The sequence below is a fragment of the Aquila chrysaetos genome, chromosome 13, assembly GCF_900496995.4.
Source record: "Aquila chrysaetos chrysaetos chromosome 13, bAquChr1.4, whole genome shotgun sequence".
Lineage (NCBI taxonomy): Eukaryota > Metazoa > Chordata > Aves > Accipitriformes > Accipitridae > Aquila > Aquila chrysaetos.
In genome coordinates this window covers 5,282,292-5,299,704 of record NC_044016.1, presented here as the reverse complement: position 1 = coordinate 5,299,704, position 17,413 = coordinate 5,282,292, and the positions used below count along the sequence as shown (strand labels likewise).

Sequence of the window (17,413 nt, the reverse complement as noted above, 5' to 3'; positions counted from 1 at the left end):
GATCTGCTGATGGTGACAAACACCAAAGGGGTGGAAGCGTTTCCCTGCTCTAATAACTCATGCTAATGCAACCCAAAGCCTCCACCATTCAAAGTCAGGGGGAGCTGCAGGCATCCCAGCTCTGAGATCAGGGCAGCCATTCTTCACTTCCCCCTCTGGCACTCAGAAAGGGTTGCAGTCTCCCAGGAGCACCTTTTACCCTTCATTTTTCCAGACCCAGCTTTACTGCCGTATGTTTGAGCACTGCCTTCCCCTCCACTGCCAACACTCCTGCTCTCTTCACTCCTCCCAGAGCTCTGACTCTTCCATATCTGAGCTCTCAACTGTTTTGCTTTCTCTCTGCACCTTTTCTTTCACAGCAGCTTCCCCAGTTCTCATAGCCTGTACCCTGTCAAAGCATTTGCCTTCACCTTTGGGCCCTATTGCGGAAACCCTCTTGCTCCCTGGCCCTGCTCTCTCCAGTGTGGTTATCGCCCTCTGCTAGTGAAACCAGCCTGCTGTTTGTCGTCCAGTCCCGCTGCCCTGCCCTGCCATGGCTCAGCAACCTGCTTTCCATTTGCTCCCACTGCTGCTCAGAGCGATCGGACTGCTATCTCAGAGCGATTTACACAGCAGGAGCTGATCCTGCTTTGCTCCCTGGCTAGAGGGCCTCAGAAACCCCTTCCAGCCCTAATTTTAAAGTTAATACTTGCACAAAGTTATCAGCAAAAAACTTGTTCCAGAAGTCACCCTCTGGAGTTATGTAAAAGCATGGTTTGTGGTTTCCCGTAAGCCAAAGCACCTCTTGTCTGCTTGTGTACACACGCAAATAGCAGGGAGACATCCCTGCCTGGACAATCTCAGACCCACAGGAGGTGCTCTCGGGTAATATGAGCACAGGTGAATGATAGAATATGTTCAACTGGAAGAAACATTGGAGTAAACTTCTGTGAAATACTCCTGGGCTAAGCAGTGTATCTGACATGCATGATGCTTTGTCTAGCACATTCTGAAATCCTGGTTAAACTATCAGCTACTTCTCTTTTTCTCCCAAGAAAAACATCCATGGGTGACAAAGAGGATGATCCCAGAGAGCCCCTGTTTTATGGTAAGCTTTACACAGGACAAAGAGTCTTTGCTCCCCCAAAGATTATTTCTTGGGCTGAGGAGCTGATAAAGAGCAGGTGAACATTAAAAGCAGCATGAGAAAAATCCTTCCAAGCCCAGGGGAGCAGGAATAGCAGTGGTCATAGCAAACCAGTACAGCAAATGTTTGGAGTTTGGTCCCACTCCTTTGATATAAAGGGGAGCTTTATCCCTGATTTTTGTTGTATTTGGGAACAGAATCCTGGGAATTGCAAACATTTGCTATATATCACCTTCTCTCTCCCGCTGCCAGCTGCAAAGCATTTCTGCTGCTCTTCCTCTCAAAAAGAGGATTGAACATTGTGTGTGGTATTTCTGCCTCTCTTTTGCCATTTTTCCATCCTCCTGTTCCCCAACCACGGCCCAGTTCAGGGTAGGAAATCCTTTGCCTCGTGAACCATTTTCTTCCAGCAGCTTTTGTAGATGTTTTCTTTGGTACATGCAGTCCCCCAATGACAGCTGCAGTTTTGGGGAGGCTTGAAACATCCTAGTGACCTGTCCTTGTGCCTCTTGAAGTCAGTGAGGTTTGTGCTTGGTTTCAGAGGGGGCAGGATCCAAGCCAAAGTGTTTGCTTTCCAGGTGGAGTACCAGGAATCAACCCTGATCTCTCATCTCCCTTGTTTTTCTTCCTCTTTGCAGGAATGGACATACACATACAACCACCAAGTCCGCCAGCAGCAGCTGTGCTTGTCTGTGTACACCCTCTTTCCCGGTTCCCAGGTGCTGCTGTCGCCTTGCAAAGAAGGTGATAACAAGCAGGTGAGCCCTGTGATTGATCCCCCGTTTTCTTTGAAGTTCTCTTTCTTTCAGCATACTATTACTGCACATCAAATCGCCCATGTGCTCTGACTTCCTCTGGGAAGCACAGTCTATCTGGGAGTACAGACTCTGGCCTGTTCAGCCCTTTGCCTCTTAAATGAGTGTGTTGATAAGGATGTCTATTAGTGCGGGTGGTGATCTGGATACTTATCTGCAGAAGTCAAACCAAAACTGGCAATTTAGTTCACACGGGCTGCCAGTCAGCCAGCAGATGTTAACATTTCTCTGCAGTTAATCATCGAGCTGGCATTTGAACCAGTGACCTGGGGAAAAAGCTGTTAGTAATATATTATCTTCCTGAAGCCAGGCAGAGGCTGAGCTTAAATGAGTGTGCTTCTGATGGGAGAAATGCTCAGTGTGTGCTCTGCTCGCAGTGGGTTTGGGGACCCTGTACTTCCCAGCATCAGGCCTCAAAGGCTTAGTGACCACTGTCCTCTTGATGCTGGAACAGTATAGTAAAAGCATAATGAGGAGGAAGCTTGTTCACCCCTGTTTCTCCTCTTGTGTGTGTCTCTCCTCAGCGGTGGGGTAAAGTTGGGTCACACGTTGAACACATAGCTTCACGCTTCTGTTTGGACACTGAGACGATTGGGGACACGAATGAGAGTACCAAAGAGCTTGTCATCAACCCTTGTGAGAGCACAGCCATGAGCCAGCGCTGGGACATGGTGATGTCTTGACCTGCTGGAGGACTTACACAGCGGGGATGGGCACTGAGACCTTGCTACATGCAGCCAAGATGCACCAGATGGAGCTCAAATGCAAAACCTTTGGGGGTCCTTGTGTACTATGGGAAAGAAGAAGAATCTTTCAAATAAAAATAAGGACATGGCACTCCAAGTTGAACAATGGGTGTTGTCTGCAAGACATGTAGCTGGTATTAGCCTGTTGGCACTCATACATGCAAAGAGAAGGGATGGGAAAACACCAAACTTGAAATGTTTCAGAGGGATAATGGGGTTCCTGTGATGGGCCCTACAGAAGTTCAGTGTGCACAGTATTGATTAATCTCTCTGGAAACACAGGTGGAAGAGCCTTGGAGACCAAAAGGAGACTTGGACTCAGCAAAACAAACATCTCAATAGCTTCTGGGGTGTGAGGCAGGTGCGCAAGGAGGGATGTGCCAAGGGATGCTAAGAAACATCGCCTGGGATCGAGTGGAAAACACTGAATTATCTTTGCACTTTTCATTGCTGTGGATGAATTTGTCTTCTGCAGACAGCATGGGTAGAGCTGTGTTGCACGTTCGAATTTGTATCTGATCCACGTACATGTTGTGTATACAGAGGCAGGGCAGTCATTTCTGGCTGTGGCCAGGATCAAACCAGCAAGTAATGGGGGAATCCTGCTCTGTGCTAACTGCACACGGGGGTTGTTGAATCCCCAAAGCCCAAGCAAACAGAGGATTCAGTGTGTGAGATTAAAGGATATAAAGTGCTGTGAAGCTGGGAGGAAAGGCAGTAACATGATCATTTTTCCTCTCTGAAGGTCATGGGTGAGCCTCGGTGACTGAAAACTCCCCTATAATCTCACTGTGTGTCTCTCACTGCTTCAGATCTGGAATAAGTCAAATTTTCACTTTTCTTCCATAAAAGTAATATTTTTGGTAATTGAAGTTAATTGTGTCATATTTCTGTTTCCCAATTTCCCAACTACAGAAGAGGGGACTCCCATGAAGTGCTGCTACCAAAGGAACGGAAGAGGTAATTAAAACTAGAGACTGCTCTGAGAAAGGAAAAGGGATATTACCTGGGTTTGATTCCCAGGTATCTTGTAGCCCAAGATGCGGAGTACTGAAGAAAAGGTTTGGGATTCCCCCAGTCACACCTGTGAGCAGGGAACCCTGGGTCACAAAGTACCTCTCTCCCGAAGTCATTTAGCATAGACAGATTTGACAGAAATGATTTCTTCAGCTTTTGGAGATAAGTCATTAATGAGAGATCATGTCAGCTGCTATCACTATGTGGGAGTGAGGTGACTGCCAAAGGAGAATAGGACAGAAGACCTCAGAAGGGATCTTAGGAGGAGAAGACTGGAAGGTCCTTCCCAGCCTGTCTTTCAGAGCAGCTCCCACTACAGCAACAGGTAACAGGCAGTGAATCACTCAGAGCTGTGCACACAGCTCTTGTGTAGTAACAACTCTCAAAGAGAACTTTTGCAGGACTGTCAATGTGACTTGGAAAAAAAATACAGTTTGTGTCTCTAAAAATGCTAGGGTTTAATGAAAATCCTATCCTTTGTTTCCTGTGCTGCAAACTATAGGTAAAATACCATAAGCTTTGAGCTTTCAAGTGCTCTCAGCACCCCTTCTTGAATAAATTGCTGGCTTTCAGGATTTTACTGCCTCAGTTTCTCCTCCCTCAGTGCTGGGAGAAAGCCATACATGTAAATCTCCCTTGGCTTTAGAGGCAGGACCAGTATAACTCTTTATGTACAAAAGGTCACAGGGTATAAATGCTTTCTGTGTGCTACAGTGATTACTAACCTCATCAAGCTCCCTTGGTGCAAACCTCAAGGGCTTCTGTTATGAAAGGGCTGGAGCAAGCTGTCATTTCATGGTGGGAGATGGCATTGTTTCCGTGTCACCCCTTTGCAAAGGAAACAAAGGGAACCACTTAAAATGGAATGGACCCATTTCACAAAGAAGGGTAGTGACCTTGGGCTCCTTCTATCACACCTACTTTTCACACCAGTGATAACAGGCAAGTGGTAGTAATTCCCTGTCTAGTGCTTACAAGGGAAAGCAGCTCCCAAGAGCTTGAAGCTTAACGTGTTCACAACTGTACTGTGCCTACAGCCCGGGACTGCCCAGCTGCTGGCACTTCAATTCTGAAAAATCAGAGAGACGAACAACTTGGCATCCGTTTTGAAGTCCAGCACCTGGCAGGTACACTCTGAGCAGGACCTCAGACCTATCTAGCTTTATTATTTTCCACCAAAGCTGAAAATATCCATTCTGCTAACAGCCAAAACTCTCTAAACAGGTAATGCTCTTCTTTGCCTTAGCAGAAACAGCTACCTCACTATACGTGTGTGTGCTTGAGCACATGGACCCATGGGACCTGCAGGGATGTATTCCAGGAAGAAGTTTTGACCAGCTTTTCAGCTCTCTTGCCTTTTGTGAAAACCAAATGCTGTATCAAGCCCCTCCGTTCCAAAGCAAGGGCTAAGATGATCACTGTAAACTTGTCTGGGGGCGGTGGAAGGCAGGCAGTGGGGAAGGTGACATCAGGCATGGTGTCCCCTACCAGAGAGTAGCATCGTTCAGCTAAGTCTCTTGCAGGCCCAAAAGCCACCAAGTACTTAACAGACCTGGGGAGCAGCAGCCACTTGGCAAACTGGTGATTGTGTCTCACGCATCCATTGGCTGTAACCCTTAGACTACAGCTTGTTTCATGGTCCAAGAAATGAGATTAGACCTATGGATCAGCAATGTTTTCAGAGAAGCCTGAAGGTATCAGCCTGACTCCTTGGAAGCTTCATATAAGCAGGCAACGGACTGGCAGTCTCTAGAATTAGCCCCAATATGGCATTTAGCAAATCTTCTGCTTAGCGTCCCTGCAAAGAGACCTTGCGTCGTGTCAGGAGAAAGGTTAACTGCTGCTGAAATCCTGCTCATACCTTTAGGTTTATTTCACTTATTAAAATACACTGGAGACGGATGAATCTTTTTTGCTTTGTATTTGTTACTTGCCTAGACTTTTTTTATCATGCTGTGAACAGAGATACACATGACATTGGTAGGTGTATCTAGATGGGCTCCTATGCCTATACCTGTTAAGCTCCTATGTCACTTGGTGTGGTAATGCTTTTTGGTAACATTTTGCACTGACTTGAAAGAACAGAAGATAAAGTAGAAAATATGGTTCTAATCCTGGCTGTTGAGCTTTGTGACCGCCTTTATGGTCTCCAGGTAAGTCACTTCTTGTGCCTTGGGAAAATTAGATTCAGAGCAGGAAACTCAGGGCTAGAACTACTACTGCCTTTTAAAGAGCCAACCAAGGCTATGCAAAAAAAAAAAAACCAAACCCAAAAGCACCTTAGCCTTCCCCTTCCCTCCCAAAGGAGAGCAGTGTTCCAGTGAGAACAAATCTATCTGGTTTTAGTTGGGCTGGGGAAGCCTTACAGTCCCTACCTTGCTGCTTACATGATTTCCAGGTTATTTTGTTCTCCTCCTCTCTCTGTACCAGCACAGTACCATAAGATAACACAAAGCATCAATGCTTGGAACCCCAGTTTACAATATGCCAATGTAGTAATTTAGTAGTAAAGAGATGGAAACTGAATTCAAAGATCTTTGATTATCCAGTGATGCAATAGGAAAATGGGGCTGGTGGATGAAGACTGGAGGACTGTGGTTCAACACAGGCACCAGCCCTGAGTGCTAATCCCTTCTGCTTCTAGGAGTGACTTGGGATAGCTTACTTCATTTCCCTGCCTCAGTTTCCCAGACTTTTAGTGAAGACTGAGTATTTTGAACAGAGAGAAAGCCAAGTATTAGTTTTTGTTGCATGCAATACCAGCAGTACTGGACTGGCAATGGACTGGCAGTCTCTGGAGTTAGCTCCATGGACCCTTATTATCTGTCTGTACAGGGTCTGGTTCAGATGGAGTTAATTTTCCTCATAGCAGCCTGTATGGTGCTGTGTTTTAGACTGGTGACCAAAATAGCAATAACACACACAAATGTTTTAGTTACTGCTGTACTTGCACAGTGTCAAGGCCTTCTTCATCTCTCACTCTGCTGCCCCAGCAAGTAGGCTAGGGTTGGGCAAGAGATTGGGAGGGAACACAGCTGGGACAGCTGACCCAAACTGACCAAAGAGATATCTCATACCATATAATGTCACACTCAGCAGTAAAACTTGGGGGGGGGAAGTTTTTCCACAGTAGGTGTTGCTCAGAGGCTGGCTGGGCATCAGTCTGCAGGTGGTGACTGACTGCCTTTGCATCACTTTGTGGGTTTTTTTTTTCCTTTCCTTTTCCTTCACTTATTAAACTGTCTTTATCTTGACCCACAAGTTTTTCTCACTTTTGCCCCTCTGATTCTTTCCCCCATCCCGTTTGGTGGGGAGTGAATGAGTGACTGGGTAGGGGCTTAGCTGCCAACCAGGGTCAACCCACCATTCTGCCCTAAGCAAACCAGGGTCCATAGTGTAACAGGCTGGTATTCTTCATGGCTTGGACTCTGATCCCAACTGTGCAATAGGATCTGTGCTGCTCATATTTCAGATCTTAAAAGCTTTAGTGAAAAGCTATGGGCTAGAATTGTTTGTAGAAATGGTAAAGGAAGCAAAATCAAGCAGATTACACACAAGCAGCAGAAGAAACTGTAGCTCGTTAATGTTCTGGCTAAATTAATTTTGAATGATCAGTCCAGCTCCAGTTTTAATATTGTGCATCTGCTTTAGATGGCTGAAGAGTTTAAGGAAGCCTGGTATGGCTGTACAGCTTACATTGAGACAAGGGCTGAAATCCAGTGGAATTTTTCCGGATTTATAGATGTTTTCCGTATGTCCACTGTTCTGTTACTCACTGGAAGTGCCTTCAGAACCCTGTAAGAATAAAAACCTGTTACAAGCCACTACCTCTCCAATGAGTCTAATTAAGTTTTGAGTTGAGCTGCATTTTAGCTTAGAGCTGACGAAAAGCAACATAGAAATTTGCAGGTAAGAATGCTGCTTTTGTGGTGTAGGGGTCTGTTTTGTTTTCTCTGGTATTACTTGGGCACTAAGGAAATCCAAGCTGATTGTGTGTGATGTGCAAAAGAAAACATGACTGAGTTTCAAGGTTGGATTTTGCATAAGCGCTTGTCTAATAATTATCTATCAGCTGTCCATCACAATGAGTGATGTCTCTCATTTTCCTGTGATTTATGTGCAAGAATTGTCCAGACAAGACATTGCTACTGCACAGGGTTAAATTCAGTTGTAAACCCAACCAACCAACCAACCAAGGAGGAAAGAAAGGAAAAGGAGCATCGAAAGCTTGTATGTAACCTGATAAATGGAATAAAAGAAAGATATTGCAAAGCAGGACTGTTCCCAGGCTGAAAGGTTTTGGAGTCTGCAAGTCAGTAGGAATGTGTTTAGGGTTATTTTTAAGAGAAGGGTGGAAAAAAGAGATCTTAAGTGTGAACAAATTTACTGATTGTAAACCTACTTTTTCTTGCAGTCTCTGTGATCCAAGCTTTCTTACCTTGGGCTGCGAGCTGATTGCAGACAGAGGTGTCCTGGCTAGCCTCTTCCCACCACTCAAACTGAGAGAGAAGTGGGAAGAAGCAAACTCCCATCTAAAGGTCAAGTTGATACAAGTCTTCTAGTTTTAAAATTTCTTAGTTTTACCCTGTGTGAGGGAGAGCTGATTTCCCTGTAGGATAGCAGCTGTCTCTGCTGCAGCAAGGAGTCCTTTGCCAGGAAGCTCAGAGCACACGAGGCACCTTAATGCTGCGGCAGGACCTTCTGCAAACAGGCACCGTGACCTCCTGGCCATGGGCTGGAGCGGCTGTGCTTTGTCCGAGTTTGCTGTAAATTCAGCCCCAGCGACTCAGAGCTACACCGTGGGGTCAGGTTTGTAACACAGCACCAGAGCAAAGTCCCCCTGATCCTCGGTTTTCTTACTGAAAAGAGCATGCGAGTCTGCAGTGGTCCTTCACAGCAGCTGTGTTTGTGTCAGGTATTAAATATGCACTACATGGTCCCAACTAACTCAGACCATGGAGACGCATAATGATCCACACATGTGCTTGTGTGTCTCTGCAGCAGACAGATACAATGCCATGCGTCCTCCTCTCAGCTTCGGAGAAGTTGCCTGAGCCTATTTTAATGGAGGTTGGCATCCTGGTGCTGTAATGCTGTCCTTGCATTTCGAATGTTTTTAGATGAATCAGTGTTAGAAGCACTTTGAGCAGTTTTCATGAACTCTGATCCTGCTGACAATTCCTGGATCACCCCCATGGACACCCAGCCTATTCCCTCTATTAGAGATTATTGTTTTCTCTAAACGCAGAGTGACACCCTAAGTCTACATGCAGTCACAACCTGATCCAAGGGTATTACTAACATTAGCTCTGACCCTCTTGGGCTAAGCCAACACAGTTTAGATAGCTGTTACAAGTTTTACCGGACTTTAGCTACCCGAGGCCACTGACAACAAGGACACGCGCAGCAATGATCATTTCACAAGAAGCAAAAGAGCATACGGTGTTGGGAGAGAGTGCCCCTGATCCTCATCCTGAGGGTTGCTTTCACCCCCTTACTAATCCTTGGGGAGTTGTCCTGGGGAGGTTTGCGCACAAGCTAAGGTGAAAGGGAGTTTTCCTGGAGGTTTGGCAGTGGTGGGAAGCACTGGCAGGTAGTCTGACTGACACAAGACCTAACGGAGGGCAAGGCAGATGGGTTCACAAGATGCACAGTAAGTTGTGGAGGTGTGAGGCTGCTGCTGCTGCAGCAGGTCAGGTGAGACTGGGGAGTAACCAAGGATGTTATAAATCATCTGAGCATGAAAACGCCTGCTCCCGGGGTTGCAGAGCCTGGGTGGATCTCAGGTCAGCACCCCGCACTTCCAGGGTTTTTTATTTTGACTGGTAGCTGATCCAGTGGCTTGAAATGGCTGCCCCAGAATGCTGTAGGGGTTAAAAGAAATTTGCTTATCTGGTCACAACATATTTTGGCTTCTGTTAGCGAAACTCTGTTGTTAGAGTGGCAATGGATTATTCAGTGCCTTGGAAATGAAGCCTTGATTTGGACACGGCACATATGTTGATAATGTGCATTACTCGTCCTGTCCCTCCAGCTTTGCGTTACCAAACACTTAGTATGTTTGCAATGGATCCTTAGCTTGAAAGATCACAGCCATTACATCTTGAAATTGATTTTCTTCTGTGGAGAGATGTTTGAAGCAAAAACCAATTTGGTATGTATAAACTACATTAGATATAAGAAGATATCCCTTAGAGTGCACAGGATCACCTTTGAAGCCATTTTTACCCTACCATGAATAACAAGTTGCACAAAAAGGAATTTCTTACAGCTGATCTGATCTCTACCCATCCGTGAGTTGGCTCTGAAATGAGATAAACCTATCTACTCTAATTCAGGACAGGTGTAACATATTTCCCAATCATATTACAGAGGCTCATGAGGCCCGGTGGTGTAATCAGAGCATATTACCAGGGCAAGTGAGGTAGCTCTATCTGCTTTGAGGGACTTGCCTTGCAAATAAGATGCTAGGCTGCTGCCACTGCCTTCAGGAGGTAACAAGCTGGTCTGTGGGGTTCTACCTGGGCTGCCAGTAAGTAAGTGGTGGCTCTGGAGAGTCATGCATGCAGCTTGCTTTTCTCTTTGGATAGATTGTCTTGTATTTTTCTTCTCCTCTCCTCTGGCTGGTTCTGTCCTTACAGTCTGGTCCTCAGCTGGTGCCTGTCTGTTTAGGTACTCTGGCAGCCAACCTACAGAAAACAGCAAAACAGAGAGCATGCTTTAAAGGGAAAAGCAGTGAGGGAAAAAAAAAAAACACAACAAAATCACAGTGTTTGCCTCTCTCCCTCCTCCCCATCTCTCTTGGCCTTCTGTAATAAGTTTTCCTGATGTGTGCTAACGTCTAACTTTTAGGGTATCTAAGAGGTGTCAGGGCTTGGGACACTACGTTGATACTGGAGATATAGGTGCATTTGCAGTGCAACTGCTGTCTGGAGCCATCCCCTCTTTTCCCTCAGCACGAGGCTGCCAGCTCCAGTTGTGCCAAGACTGGGTATGTTTTGTGGGTTCTGCATTGCTGTTTTCCCTTGGCAGGAGTGCCAGGTTGGCTCATGAACACTGAGAAGTTATCCCCAAACAGCAGCAGATGGATTCCTAGCAATAGATGCCAACTCACGTTGTCCCTGAGACAACGGGGAAAAAGACCCTGGCTGACCAGACCTGGGGTAGGCACTGGTCATTCTGCAGGGGACAGGGTGACATTCACAGCTGAGCTTGTTGCCTTTGGTGGCAGAAAGCAAATCTTCTGTTGGTTTGCCTGTATGCAGCTGTGGAAATGAAAGGTCTCATATTCATATGTCACGATAATTGATGGTAGTTGTCAAAAGGTGCCTGAGAGCATAACTATCCAGAAGGGGAAGGAAAAATCCATGGTGCCTCAACTGATTTTGTAAAAAGTAACTAGATTGGGGGAAGAAGAAGAACATGTCCTTAACCTGATTTCAACTTTTTGTGGCAGCTGTGAGTGGGTGGATAAGTGTGAAGGGACTGCGTGCTATCCAGTCTGTGATTTAAAAGGTCAGCCCTGAGCTGTTTTAATGTGAGGCAATGTGGAGTTAAAAGCTCTGCTTTCTAAATCGTGTGTCCTGTGCGCTCAAGTGCGCAGGGCTGTGCTGGGGCCTGGGGAGCCCTGTCTCACCTGGCTTGCAGTGATAGCTTGTGTCGGATGCCCTTGGTATGCTATACCTTCCTAGTATGACATGCCTGCGCCCGGAGGGGACCGATGCCAACCTCAGCGGAGCCAGTGGGAGCCCGTTTACCTTTGGTGAGACCCCGATGGAGCGAGAAGCCAGGTCCGTTCAGGCCGTCGCAAGTTGTTCTTGGAGGGTGCTCTTGCTAGGGCACTTGGCTGTCTGGTGCATCCTGCAGCCTACTTGTCGGCATATTATCAGCTAATTTAAAATGACTCAAACAAGCCCTTATCAGTGCATGAGACCAAAGGGTATTAGTGGGCATGATGACAAGAAAGGCTTTTATGAGCCACTTCATAAAGCCAAATCCTCAGGACCTATTGAGGCCATAATTAGATTTGAGGATAATATGATTTTTTTTTTTTTTCCTTCTCTTTTTTTCCCTCTTTCTTTCTTTCTGGTAGCAAATCAAGGAAAAAATTGGAGCGCTTGGTTCATTCTTGTGGAGTCAGAGTGTGGCTGCAGGCTCTTTACTCAGTAACACAAAGGGATTACAACTTGATAGCAAGTAGCCTGGGAGAAATGTGAGCATGAAAGTATAGTGGTCTTTTGCTGTAGACAGTGTGGATCCATTATGTACGTGCCTTGAAAAGGCTTCCCAAGCCTTAGGAGTGATTAATAATGAAATCAACTAATAACAAGATCCGCAATGCGAAGAGAAAACTAGCTAGTATTTTGTTATGGGGAGAAAATGAGCAAACCAGCAGGGGACATGCTGATCGTGTCTGATTCATGTTGTCTCTATAATCCCAGCTAAAGTTTTAACAGCCCAGGAAGATGAATTACCCACTCTAACCAACACCCGGATCAGCATGGGGTTTATTAGAAGCAGGCTATCATTTAACAATGTCAGGAGTGTATTTATTATTAAGCAGTAGACTCCACAGTCTAAATGGAAAACGATTACTCCTCCTTAGACACCAAACAAGGTATGTTCATAAAGCCAAATGGCCAATATATTGTATGCTTGCATGAACACAAATACTAGGTCCACTTTACTGGAGACCTCAGGGCTTTCTATGTTTAGCTAGAGACAAATAAACAAAAATGTTTTAAGCTACTGGAGGACAAAGCTGTACACTAATTTTGACTCTCAAAACTCCCTAGTGACTTCATCCCAGTGACTTGGTAAGAAACCAGAGAGAGGATTCTGGGTTCAGCACAGAGGGATTGGTTAAAAGTGATTGCATGTGGGCCATGGTACAAAAAACACGCAAGAAAACTGTGCGCTAGCAACTAGACTGCTTTCTAATATGCACTGTGTATTTTCAGCCTAGAGATTGCTCAGAGTCCTTCCCTTTTCCTTGAGACTTCTATCCTTGTCCATAGGGAGACCAATCAGTAAAACGTATGGTAACACACAGCAAACATTTTGGTTTTATTTATAACTACGTTAAGGTACCCAATATGGAAGCATAAATAATATAGTTCCAGTAAACTACCACTTAATGTAGTAATATTTCAAGCTGGATTTGTGGGAAAGGTTTGGGACTGGCCACATTTTCAGTCCAGCTTTGCAAATCTAAAGCATTTCTATAGGACCAACACATGTACAATGCTCTCAACCTGTAGCACTGCCAACCAGCCCTAAGCATTTTGCAGTTCTGCTATTGCTGCACAATCAAATGGCAATCACAGCAATAGTCTTTTGGTCTAAATGTGGGAAAGAGTTACTGGGCACCGCCATCTGACTGGTGTGACTGTCTACATTTGTGGGCTGCCACAATTGGCTTTGAACATCACAAAAAAATCTTTTCTTTGCAATTTGAGGCCTTCTCAGCCAAGTTTTTAACATGTCCTCCTAATGGCCATGATGGGAGATACCCTGAAATATGACACGGTGGATTTTCAAAATTTAGAAGCCAAACTGCAGAATGAACTGAGAGCTGGGGCAGACATGGAACAAACATGACAGACTGCTTTTAACTTTTACCCTTTTTTTATCAGCTATCTGGGAATACCTGATTTCTGAAGTTTAAGCAGTATTATAAAAACTTCTTAAAATTTCATAATGTCACTTTCAATTAATTTCCTTCATTTCTCAAATGTGGGATTTGTGAATATACTAGACTGGAAATGCAGGATGTGGGTTATGCAGAGTCAATTCTGGTCTTTAAACCTGCCCTTCACCAAAGGTTGCTTTGTAAAAAGTGAAATCAACCAGTTGACTTTTCTGGTCCTGTTTCTTATCATGCATTTAGAAGGGGACATACCAAATGTCCATTTGAATGTATTGGTAACTGAAGCCAGTCTTTGCATCTGGCTATGTGGGGCATAATATCTGCTGTTGGTCTGGGGCATAGATCTGAAGGGCCTTGCTGTAGCAAGACTTTTTCAGTTCTTCTCATCTTCAGTGCTCAATTTGTCTGATCGAATTGAAAGTCCTTTTGTGTTTCATTGCCATTCCCATCAGCTAGTTCTACTGCTGAACATAGTCTGTCGCTGTTCCCTGAATTCTCCATAACCATTATCCACGATCAAGTCATAAAAGCAGATTTGATATAATCTCAACAGGAATGATTTTCATCTAGGCGTGATGAATACCTCTTGCACTCCAATAGCTTGGATTTGAGCCATACATGATTTTTGCATTAATTATATCATTACTGTTTAATTGCTGCAATTAGCAGCATCACTTTCTCAAAGCCATCACTGTCATCATATGGCCTCCACATTATAGCAGCCTCTCACTTCTGCAGGTTGCCACCTGTTGGGGCAACCTATGCTGATTCTCATGTATGGGATGTCCACATAGAAAATAAATACATGATCCCCAAATGACAAGTCCGCTTCTCTGCTGCAATGTAACTGTAAGCAGGAGGACTTTCTTCTGAGGATATAAAAGAACTGTGCTCAATTGACCAAAAAGAAAGAGAGTACCTGAGCTGCTACCCTGTCTTTGTGAAGGCACCTAAAACCCTGCAAGGTGTGTGCAAAATGGTGCCTCTCTGAAATGGTCATTTTTCATGTCCTCTTTGTGTAGCTTCAGATGGCTACACAAAGTACAGGGAAGCTGGAATCAGGTCTCAACCTGAATTTTAAGGAGCTTCATAAACTCAATTTGTATGTCACCATGACAGTAAGTGCCACCTGGAAGTGATATGCATGTTGTTTAGGCTAGGAAGTGAAGACCAGGCTGGGAGTGTGTATCAGGAGGCAGACTGATGCTTAGTTAAGAGTGTGACCACGCTCTTCAAAAGCACTATAGCTGGTCACATAATGCAGAAAGAGGTTCAGTTCACAGCTATTAGGATGATGCTTCTGGAAGACCTAAGTGCTTCCTACTGTCTGGTGAAAATGTTAAATAGTGGACCAGTGAAAGGAGTGTCATCTGATAAGTAGCTAGCAACGCTTCTGGCGTCATCTGTGAGTGCTTTAGGAATCTACCCTCATTTAACCCACTGCTGCATCTGCAGTGGGGAGGCTCTATGCAGAGCCAGTTATGGGTTTGCAAGATGTGGGGGAACCCTATCACGACGAGCTGAATGGAAGCATCTCTTGGGCAGGCACAAGACCCTCTGCTTTCATCTTGCAGCAGGGCTGGGTGAAGCCCAAACTGTTACAGCTGCAGGCTACATCTTCACTGTTTCTGACTTTTTGAGCTAAAATTTTCAGCATTACCTCTTGTCAGTCTTCTGCACTAAATTAAAATCCATTTTAGATAATGTCAGAAGGATGCCAGTACAACAGGTTATTAATCCTACATCTATAACTTCTTGAGAAAGCTACTGGGACTAGAGTACGCTCATGATATTAGCCAAGTACCAAAGTACACAATTCCATTCTGTAGAGGAAAGGGCTTGTTCCTCTGAAGTAATCGCTCTTCCAGTAATCTGACTAGCCCTCAAGAGATTATACAAATTAAAACTACAGTCTGTTATTCAGAAACAAGCTTAGCTCTTTAAAGAGAGTCATACTTTTTACTGTAGTTGTTGGGCTCAGGAGTCTTCTGACTGTCTGAATCTCGAGTCTCCCACTAGCGTTAAGCTATCTGCTAACAGCACCATCAGCCATCATTACTTTACTGCACAATATCCATCAAGCAACAAACCCTGGTATTCATTTAGCAGCAGGAGATCATTATCCAGGGGAAGTGTTCTTCGTGCCGTTAGACGCTCTGCCTTAAATAAGGGTCAGCCATCCTGCCAGCTGCATAAAACTCACTTCACCCTGAGTATGAACTCGTAATTTGAGTAAAACAGAAAGGATTGCAACTTCATGAACTGCTTTTAATTCTCAGTGATGTTGGGGGGTTTTTTTGGGGTTTTTTTTTTGGTGTGTGTGTGTGCATGATGAGAAGGCTCTGCGTGTGCTTCAGGAAGACTTTCCGTGATGGCAATGGCTCTGCTGGGAGTTCTTATTATTGTTGCATTCATGTGACTTTGCTTACACAGACAAAAATCACTCAAGCAAAATCACTGCTGATCACTCTGCAAGTGGGAATGATGTTGAGGTGACAGTTATATGGGCTCAGTTGCATGGACAGAAACCATCTTCATTGGTTGGAAAAGCCGCCTGAGGACGAGCTCAATCTTTTCATGTTTGCTTTCAAGCGCTTAGGAAGAAAGGCATGCAATTACAGAATGCGGCTTTGGGTCACTTTAAGTCACCCAGTGATGAAAATTTATGCCACATATTACCAGCTTTTTAAAGGCACTGTTCTGTGCCAGTGGTTACCCGCTGTATAGATAATTGTAAAACAAACTCCATATTCCAGTTGACACCCTTTCTAATTACATCTCACCTTCATTAGGCTATTAAAGTGATAAATACTAGCAATTACATTGAACTCCAGTGAAAACCCTCTGTCTGTGGCATGCACGGACTGCGGTGTGAGTGATTTGCCCAGGAGCCTGGCAGAACTCTGCCAGTGCAGCGAAGCCCTGAACAAGACAACCACAAAAAGGAGGGGGAAAAAAAAAAAAAAAGGCCTGTAAAACAGCTCAGCTGATTAGAGAGTATCTGACAGTAAAGTCTATACCCGGCATCGAACCGCACGGCTGGCTCGAGCTGATCCGCCGGCCGTGAGTGGCAGCTTCTTTTCATTTTAATTAGATCTGTGCAGGAGGGGAAATTGTGAGCGGATCTGGCGCGTGCTTTGCCATGGAATAACGTGTTCAGACCCAGCACTGGTGGCTGTGCCGTGGTCCCTGTGTGCTTGCAAGTTTTGGCTCTCCCGTGTTCTTGCACGTGCAGTGCCCCTCGAGCAAAGGGGCAGGTTTCCCCGGACACGTCTTTGCTCCGTGCACCCGTAGGATTTAAACGTGCGCGGTTACCTGTACTCTGGCTCGTGTGTGGTCTCTCGCACGTGACACAGACACGGGTGCTGCTTTCTGTCACCAGAAAGGGATACGGCGCGTGGTGGTTTGGAAGGGCTGTCAGGAGCGCTGCCCTGGGCGGAGGGGATTCCGCCCAGGAATCCTCCATGAGGAGGATTCCCAGGTGTTGAGCTGCCCCGTGGTGAGGATGCCCTGGCCTCCCTTCGCCCCAGGCAATCCCTTCTGGAGAGCCAGGGAAAGAGCTGGTGAGATTTGGATTTTGGCTGCTAAAATGTTCTCCCTGTTGAGTGATTTGGGGGAGCAGGGGAGGCAGGGAAGGGAAAGGGCATCTTTGCCCCAGCGCCTGCAGCATCTCCTCCCCTCCTCCCTTCTCCGATCGTCTTCCGCAGGGCCGTTTCTCTCACGTTTTTTTCCTCACTCGGTGGCATTTCATCCTTCCTTAAGCGCGTTTTCCCTGGGGTGCCACAGTCTTGTCTGAGGGGCTGGGCTGGGCCCTGCCGCGGGGCTGCTGCGGCACTGGCCCTGGCTGGCATGGGGCAGCCCCGGCCTCTCCTCACGGCTCATGGCCGCCGGCCACCAGCACCTTGCCCCGGGCACCCACTACATGGGCTACACGGGGGCAGAGAGTGATCTTCCCCAAGTCAGAGGGAGCTGAGAGCTGTAACTCCTCTCTCGGCTGCCCACGGGCCTCCCGGGGAAGCGGGCAGGCGAGCTGGAGTGTTCGGAGCGGTGTTACTCAGCA

At 45.9% G+C, this 17,413-nt stretch overlaps 2 protein-coding genes across 4 annotated transcripts in view; both read left to right on the top strand.

The window, feature by feature from the left end:
* GALNT14 (polypeptide N-acetylgalactosaminyltransferase 14) overlaps positions 1–3,559 on the top strand; it is a 100,962-nt gene extending 97,403 nt beyond the window's left edge. The window contains exons 14-15 of the mRNA XM_030035264.2: positions 1,765–1,884; positions 2,466–3,559. Coding sequence (XP_029891124.1) covers positions 1,765–1,884; positions 2,466–2,624 — 279 coding nt within the window. The 3' untranslated portion in view covers positions 2,625–3,559. The remainder of the gene's footprint in view (positions 1–1,764; positions 1,885–2,465) is intronic.
* A 4,092-nt stretch (positions 3,560–7,651) lies between these two features.
* The window catches only part of CAPN13 (calpain 13), a 73,289-nt gene continuing 63,527 nt past the window's right edge, over positions 7,652–17,413 (top strand). For all 3 annotated transcript variants that reach the window (XM_030035260.2, XM_030035261.2, XM_030035262.2), the window contains exon 1: positions 7,652–10,236. The gene's annotated coding sequence lies outside the window, so the exon portion shown is untranslated. The remainder of the gene's footprint in view (positions 10,237–17,413) is intronic.